At 60.1% G+C, this 7,810-nt stretch overlaps 1 protein-coding gene and 1 long non-coding RNA gene across 7 annotated transcripts in view; one reads left to right on the forward strand and one right to left on the reverse strand.

The window, feature by feature from the left end:
• Positions 1–6: 6 nt before the first annotated feature.
• Positions 7–7,810, forward strand: part of PARP10 (poly(ADP-ribose) polymerase family member 10) — a 10,800-nt gene continuing 2,996 nt past the window's right edge. The window contains exons 1-11 of one of the 5 annotated variants that reach the window (XM_019630301.1): positions 858–939; positions 1,941–2,010; positions 2,516–2,526; positions 2,630–2,814; positions 2,894–3,148; positions 3,220–3,456; positions 3,534–4,159; positions 4,275–4,496; positions 4,594–4,681; positions 4,883–5,503; positions 5,600–5,733. In XM_019630301.1, coding sequence (XP_019485846.1) covers positions 1,948–2,010; positions 2,516–2,526; positions 2,630–2,814; positions 2,894–3,148; positions 3,220–3,456; positions 3,534–4,159; positions 4,275–4,496; positions 4,594–4,681; positions 4,883–5,503; positions 5,600–5,733 — 2,442 coding nt within the window. In that variant the 5' untranslated portion in view covers positions 858–939; positions 1,941–1,947. Of the gene's footprint in view, positions 940–1,907; positions 2,011–2,515; positions 2,527–2,629; positions 2,815–2,893; positions 3,149–3,219; positions 3,457–3,533; positions 4,160–4,274; positions 4,497–4,593; positions 4,682–4,882; positions 5,504–5,599; positions 5,734–7,810 lie in introns of those variants that run through there. The other 4 variants (XM_019630302.1, XM_019630300.1, XM_019630303.1 and 1 more) reach the window with 4 other exon arrangements.
• Positions 905–2,702, reverse strand: LOC109375095 (uncharacterized). Of its 2 annotated transcripts, XR_002122509.1 has the most exons (4): positions 2,613–2,702; positions 1,939–1,998; positions 1,340–1,608; positions 905–991 (listed from the first exon to the last, which is right to left on the reverse strand). It is a non-coding gene; the product is annotated as an uncharacterized LOC109375095 (long non-coding RNA). The 2 variants fall into 2 exon arrangements; XR_002122508.1 differs by having other exon boundaries at positions 1,340–1,998.

Consider the following 7,810-nt stretch of genomic DNA (forward strand, 5'->3'; position numbering starts at 1 on the left):
CTCCGCCCCGAATGCGGAGCTTCTGCTGGATGGGCTCAACCTGATGCGGGCGCCCTGGGGGCTCCTTTCCAGCTCCAGGCCTGAGCCCTGCGTGCCACACTGTCTCCCGAGGGGTGGAGGTGGGCTGTAGGGGCTGAAGACTCCTGGGGGCAGAGATCTGGCTGGCCACTTTGGTTCAGGGAGTGAAGAAATTCATTCCTAAACCTGGTATTGCTGAAGCTGCCAAGCAAGCACTGCCGACTTTTCTTTGGCCTTAAAGCACCAATTTCCAAGCCGGTCCCCAAATATGAGGCCTAATCATTTCATCGCTCCGTCATCCCTACCAGTCACCGAGGGCAAACTGTTCCAGGCCACATGTGAGACATTTCATCCTCTCTCATCGTCAGCGCACCTTCACTGCTGCAAGGGTGCAATCCTTACTTAGCCGGTTTCCCTAAGGGGCTGAGGCTGAGAGCTGCCCCAGGACTGGAGGCCAGGTTAACTTCCTCGCTGAGGTCCAGCAGGCCTCTTGAGGGGGTGCTGACTGCCACAGCCAGGCACGCGCTGCAGGGTGGTGTCCTGGAGCAGCGCCTCTCCACCTGGGGCCTGCGGGCCTTCCTGTGCTCTCCTGGCTCTCACGCCATGGGCCTCACCAGCCCTGGTTCAGAAGAGGCTCAGTCCTGTGTCCACGGTGTGCTGGTTCAGTGTCTACCAGCTGGGCCTGGCGAGGGAAGCTTTAAGAGGCCAGAGTCAGTGGCTATTTCTATCCCAGGAAATCCCCAGGTCATCTATGAGCGGTGCCCCCATTGTGGCTGACTGCAAGCTACCACCAGTTCAACAACTGGCTCATGAAACTTTAACAATCTGGTCGTGACCCGAGCTGCTCCAGTGCACTGCTGCCTGTGGGAGCCCCCTGAGAAGGGGTCCACATGGTAAGCCAGTCGTACCAAGTAATAGCAGGTGAGTTTCGTGGGAAGAGAAAATACAGAGCGGGCAGGGATGCATTAGGGCTCTGTGGGATAGAAGCACATACAATTTGAGAAGCTCTCTTTAAAAAAAAATAAAATAAATGACAAATACGAAGTTGAGGTCAGGACCTTGGAAGTGGCCTGTGCAAGTCAGAGGTCCTTAAATACTTTCAGGTTCAAGTTAAACGTGCCACTAAGAGCCGGGTAAGGGAGTGGTGGCCAGGTGGCTCTGTGGGAAAGGCCTGTCCAGGCAGAGGGAAGGGCCAGTACAAGGGCACTGAGATGGGAGTGGTCTGCACTGGAGGAAGAGGCTGGGGCTGGCCAAGCATGGGGGACTGGGGCCCCTCGACAGGATGGGCCTGGCAGGCCCTCTAAAGGACTTTGGCTTTTACCATGGGCCCAAGATGTAACCGCTGTTGGTGCCACTTTACTGGGCCCACTCGGCCCACTCTGTTGAGGAGAAGCAGTAGAGGTGGGTGGGAGTGGCAGGTTAGTTAGGAGCTTAGTGTAGTGATCCAGGTGAGAGATGATGGAGGCTCAGACCAGGGTGGGGGCAGCCAGAGTTGCAGGTGTGCAGCTGGGGGTGCAGCCTGGGCAGGTCCTCAGCTCCCTGGAGGGGCAGCATGGGGTGGAGGCCGGGCTTCAGTGGGCTGAGGCGTACCTGGAAGGTGGGAGGTGAAGCTCGTGGTGGGCACAGGTCTTTGAAAGGTTGGAAGCAGATGGACGTGGGCAGTGGGGGGGGGGCTCTAAAGGTGGAGCCTGGGTATAAGCTCCGCCCTGCCGTGGCATCTGCACCTCCGCGTCCCCTTCTGTGATGAGGATTTGCTGCAGCCAGTCACAGTGCCTGCACCTTCTGGGGTTAGCCATGGTGACAACAATGATGACAGTGATGCTATAAGACGGGGAGACTGGGCAGGTGCACAGCTGGGAGAGAGAGCCATGGGAAGGGCGGGGAGGAGGTGGGAGGAAGGCTGTGATGGGAAACACTTACAGGTTAAGGATGGGAGCTGCTCTCTCTCAGCACTCCGGGAAATCGAGGCCTGGTCACCTGCTGGGTGTGAAGGTGAGCAGGTTGGGGAGGTTGCTGGGGTTGGGGGTTGGGGTTGGGAGCCAGCCTGAGCCAGGGGCATGCCCAGGGCCCACACTGCTGGTGCTGGGGAGGGTAGCACAGTGACTTGCGGTCCCTGAGTGGGGCCAGTGACTCAAGCCGCCTGGCAGATTTCAGGTTTCGTAGGGAGGGTGATTGGCCATTATGAGGTTCACAGGGAGAGGCCAGTGGGAGTGGAGGAGCACCAGCAGCCACTACCCGTCCCCTACCAGCGAGTGGGCAGGGCGGGAAAATGGGGCTGGAGGGCTGGACTGAGTGGTGAGGCCCAGCAACATGTCCTGGTCGGCTGAGGTCTCTTAGGCTGCTGAGGCGGGCAGTGGGGTGGAAGGTTCTGTGAGGGGCCTCTCAGGAGGAAGGGAAGCACCTTCCAGGCAGCCAGCTGGCCCAGCCCAGAGGCCAGCACCACAGGCTCCTCCCACCTCTTTCCCTGAGACAGTTTCACTTTTGTTTCCTGTCCCAGGCCCCAGCAGTGTAAGTGCGGGATGTAGCCCTCCCCCAATGAAGGGAGGCTGGAGGGAGCTGGGAGGGGTGGGGTGGGGCTGTGGGCTGCTACCTACCTTCCTGTCTGGCCCAGGGTTGTGATGAAGGAAGCAGAGGCAGAGGTGGGGGCGGCACTGGAGCTCAGCGGGCTGCCCCCCAACGTGCCCGACGAGCTGCTCACACTGTACTTCGAGAACCGCCGACGCTCTGGTGGGGGGCCTGTGTCGAGCTGGCAGAGATTTGGCCGCGGGGGTGTACTCACTTTTCGGGAGCCTGCAGGTGAGGGGACTGATGGAAGGGGCGGCCTGGGCCCCCGAAGGTTGCTGGGCCTCACAGCCTACCCCTCCCCACCTGGCAGACGCAGAGCGGGTCTTGGCCCAGGGGGAGCATGAGCTACAAGGCGCTAGGCTCAGCCTGAGGCCGGCCCCGCCCCGCGCCCCTGCACGCCTACTGCTCCAAGGACTGCCCCCTGGCACCACCCCCCAGCACCTGGAGCAGCATGTCCAGGCCCTGCTGCGTGCCACCGGACACCCCGAGCAGCCCTGCCGAGCTCTGGCCAGTCCTCGACCAGACAGGGTCCTGGTGCAGCTGCCAAAGCCCCTCTCTGAGACAGGTGAGAGGCGGGACTGGGGCAGGTGCGCCGTTAGGGGAGATGGCCTGAGCCAACTCGCACCTCCCCTACAGAAGTCTGCGTGCTGGAGGAGCGGGCCCGGACCCTGTGCCTGGAAGGGAATGAGGTGTCTGTGGTGCGGGTGCCACAGGCCCGAGCTGTGCGAGTGCTGGGGGGCCACTCCCCCGTGGACCTGCTGCTGCTGGAGCTGTACCTGGAGAATGAGCCCCGCAGCGGGGGCGGCCCCCTGGACGGCCTGCGCAGCCTGCCTGGGGCCCTGGGCACCGTCGTCTCCTTCCAGCAATGGCAGGGTGAGTGGGGCTGCGGAGCCGGGCTGCCCTCCCACCTCTCAGAGCCCTGATGGCCTCGTGCTCTCCCTTCCTTCAAGCTGCCGAGAGGGTGCTGCAGCAGGAGCACTGGCTGCAGGGCTCAGAGCTGAGCCTTGTCCCCCACTACGATGTCCTGGAGCCTGAGGGGCTGGATGACGACACCAGTGGAAGGGGCCACTCAGCCGAGTCGGGGCCTGGGGCCACTGAGCATGCTGTGCTGGAAGCTGGAGGGTCAGTGAGGGCACTGAGGGGTGCAGGGACTGCGACCTTGGGCTCTGAGGATGCACCAGGACGATCAAGAACCTCTCTAAGGACAGGTCCCATAAGGTCTCTGGAACAGGCCGGGCTAGTCAGCTCGGGGCCCATGGGGTCACTGGGACAGGAGGGGCTGGAAAGCCTGGGGCTCATGGGGTCACCGGAGCAGGCAGGGCTGGTAAGCTCAAGGCCTATAGGATCTCCAGGCCCAGTGGGCTCGATGGAGATCACCACAGGGTCTCCAGAGCAGGAGGGGTTGGAGAGCCTGGGGCCTGTGGGGGCACCGGGGCAGGAGGGGCTGGTGGAGATGGTGCTCCCAATGGAGCCGGGAGCCATGCGCTTCATACAGCTCTATCACGAGGACCTTCTTGCTGGCTTGGAAGACGTTGCCCTCTTCCCACTCGAAGAATCAGATGTTGCTGGCTTTCGGGTGCGTGACCTCTGAGGATTCTCCACCTTTGGCCCATTCTCCCACTGGGGGGGCTCTGGGTATCTTTCTTGTGCCCCAGACCTGCAAACTGTCCCCTTCCCCTGTGGTCCTGCAGCTCTATGGAGCCCTGGCCCCATGCCAGGCGGCCGAGGACTTTCTGCAAAGTCTGCTAGGCAGCATGAGCTGTCACATGCTGAGCCTGAAGCACCCGGGCAGCGCCAGGTTCCTGCTGGGTCCACAGGGGCAGCACCTTCTTCGGGAGCTGGAGGCTCAGTTCCGGTGTGTCTTTGGGACAGAGCATCTGGCCAGGGACACCCAGGACATGGACCCTGGAGAGGTAGCCGTGGAGCCTGCCCCTGCCCTCCGCTTTCTCACACCTCAGCCTTTGTACCTCCTCCACCCCTGCTCAGAGGCCTGGCATTCTCTCCTGATAGGTGGACCCCACTGAGGCCCTCCAGGCCCTCTCTGGCCAGTCCTACACTCTGTCGCCCCCAGGCAGTGACCAGGAGAATCTGAACCTGGGTAGGGCTCCCTGAGGATGTCCGGCACATCCTGTGGCCCTTCCGTGACCTCACTCTTTGCCCGGCTTGGCACTCCCACCTGTCCGTAACCCCGTGTCCCCTAAATCCTTTCCCCATCTTTCACCCAGTGCTTGACTTCTTATCTTTCAGCCCCACCCTGGCTGGGCTTGATCCCTCACCCAGTGCCTCTCTCTGTCCTCAGAGGAGGTCCGAGAGCTGCTGGCCACCCTGGAGGGCCTGGACGGAGAGGACTGGCCACCCCTGGAGCTGGATGAAGGGGAACCTGAGGCAGAGCCTGTCCCCAGGGCTGGGGAGGAGCCCTTGGCCCCCAGCACGGGGGCACCTGGGCGGCTGGAGGAGGAGGCCGCGATGCAGCTGGCTCTCCACCAGTCACTGCAGCCACAGGGCCAGCTAGCTGAGCAGAAGGAGGCCGCCGCGCTGCAGCAGGCCCTGGCCCTGTCGCTGCTGGAGCCAAGCCCGTGGGAGGCGGGAGAGCTCCTGGGTAGGGCTGCTGGCCAGGCCCAGCTGGTGGTGCATGTGGCCTTTGAGCAGGATCTGGACGAACTGGACCGGGCTGTAGCGGCCGCCTTGGAGCTTCACCTCCGGGAGGAGACGGTGGGGCTCCGGGGCCACATGCTGCCGGCGGAGCTGCTTGCCCGCCTGGAGCAGTGCCACAGCGTGAGCGTGGCCCTTGACGGTGACTGCGTCGTGCTCCGTGGCTTTGGGGCCCAGCCCAGCCGTGCTGCCCGCCACTTAGCGGCACTGCTGGCTGGCCCCCGGGATCAGAGTCTGGCCTTTGTCTCTGAGGCTTCGAGCCCCACCGGTGAGTCTGCAGCTTGGGACTGGGGGCTGGGGTGGGCCAGCTCTCGGGAAGCAGTGCCCCAGGCATGGCCCAGACCCTTTTCCCCCTGCGTGTCAGGGCCCCTGCAGAGGCCGAAGGGGCCCTTGGGCAGACTGGAGAGTCTGGCCGAGAGCAGCAGGGAGTTCCAGGAGGTGGTGCAGGCCTTCTACGACTCACTGGACACTGGCCACGGCAAGGTCCGCATCGTCCGGGTGAGTCCACGCTCTGTCTTGTCAGCCTCATGGCTTCCTGGGCTCATGCCACCGTTTTCGCCTTGCAGAGCCTGTGGGCTGCCCTCTTGCATGTCAGGGTCAGCTGGCCAGGAGCTGCCCAGCACAGGGCAGGCTGGAAGCTCCAGGCTCCCAGCCCCATTCCTGCCCAGAGCGTGTTCACCAAGTCTGGGCGGGACAGCCAGAAGGGCATAGAGGTTGGGGGTGTCCCAGGATCTGGCACGCCTGAGCACGGGTCCTGCCTCTGCCCATTACACCGGAGGATGTGACCCTCCACGCTGTTCCTCGTCTGGAGCGTGAGGTGGTGACGCCATCTCGTGGCCACTATGAGGATTACACCTTCCTAGACATGTGCCTAGTGCCGTTCTAGGGGCTCTTCTGCCTCCCATGGGGTGGGCTCTGGCCAAAGGACGGCTCCCTGCAGCTGGGTGGCTGCCTCTTGTAGTTTAGCTTGCTAAATGTGCCAACTCTGAGCACGTGTATGCTTCAAAAAAGGCCGGGACCAATGGTGGCAGCCAATAGTGAAACCCCGGGAGTCCCAGAGAGGAGGCTGAGGAAGGACGAGGGAGGCCACATGGGGAGTTGTTGGAGGGCAGTGCGGCCCACACGTCTGTACGGCCAGCAGGGAGGACTGAGGAGGAGGCCCTGCCAGGCTGGTCTTCTGGCAAGAGTGCCAGAGCTCAGGCTGGGGCGGGGACGAGGGGGGTGCGGGGAAGAATTAACTGGGAGCTGGGGTCCAAGACAAGTCTGAAAATGAGCTGGTTGTGGAAGCGGGGAGGCAGGGAGGGGCGCGTGTAGCTGGAGCAGGAAGCAGGGTGGAGTGCTCCTGGCTGACGGGAAGGTGCCCCAGGGCTGGCTGGACACAGGTGAGAAGGAAGGGACGGCTGGGCTCACTGTGCCGGATGCTAGTCCGGCGCTCTTGACTCTTGATGCACAAAGGTGTGCCTCGGTGACCTGAGCTGGTCAGAAATGCCCAAGCTGTGGCCTTCCCCAGTCTTTCAGGAGATGACTGCTGTAACTTTGGATAAAGTACTTTTCCTCCACTCTGGACCGAGCAGCTGTCTCTCACTTCTGTGTTCTGGTGGAGGAAAGACACGCTGCACTGGTACCCCTGGCTCCCTGGCCAGTTTTGTCAGTTGCGTGCTCATGAGTCTTCCAGCGAGCGCCTTTGTGACTTTAGAGGGTACACTGGAACCTTTTCTTTTCACTTAACAACTTTAGAAACTGTTGCTTGCCTTTCTGTGTAGAAGATGAGCAGGATGGCCTCCCCACCTTCCCCTTTCACCTCCCCCTCCCTCCTCCAATCTCACAGCTTGGTCAGTTACATTATTTTTATTGTCATCAAGGTTGACGTCATCGTCTATTCTGTAACCATCACAAAGCTCCATCCTTGGGCCATAGATTGTTGGACATATAACGATCATGAGAAAATATTTACCACTGAACCATAGAGCAAATAGGGACATGAAGTTCTAGTTATTAAAACTGGGGTGCATGAAAGAGAATATTCTTGGATTCAAGGACTAATTTGTTTTCAGTTGTTTTCACCTCCATTTTTTGCTGTGCTGTGCTTGGCTGCTGGGTCACTCTCTGTGCCCCCTGGTCACCCTCTTGCATAGATTCTTTTTCTGTTCAGTAGAAGCATCTCCTGGAGAGAGTAGTAGACAGCTTGGACTTTCACATTGTGTTGCCGTTTACAGTTAGAGGTAATTTGCAACTGTAAGTTGATATTGGTGCCTACTATTCTTTTTCAAGCAAAAGGTGCTGTGTGTTTAAGACATTTCTGTTAAATGAGAACAGCTGGTTCTTGCCTAGCTTCGTATGTCCTGAATTTATCCTTACCGGGAATAGTTGGGCTGGATAGAGTATTCAAGATCAAAATATGTTTTCCTCCAGATCCTTGAAAGACATTACTCTTTCTTTTCTCTTTAAAAATGTTTGTTCTTGGAAAGTTAAAAAAAAAAGAATCTCTGTGGTCTCTTAGCATCCAGTATGGGCTTGAGAAGGCCAGGGTGAGAACATGAGACTTCTTCCATTTGCTTATTTTATTTTTTTTTTA

The sequence above is a fragment of the Hipposideros armiger genome, unplaced genomic scaffold, assembly GCF_001890085.2.
Source record: "Hipposideros armiger isolate ML-2016 unplaced genomic scaffold, ASM189008v1 scaffold_897, whole genome shotgun sequence".
Taxonomy (NCBI): Eukaryota; Metazoa; Chordata; class Mammalia; order Chiroptera; family Hipposideridae; genus Hipposideros; species Hipposideros armiger.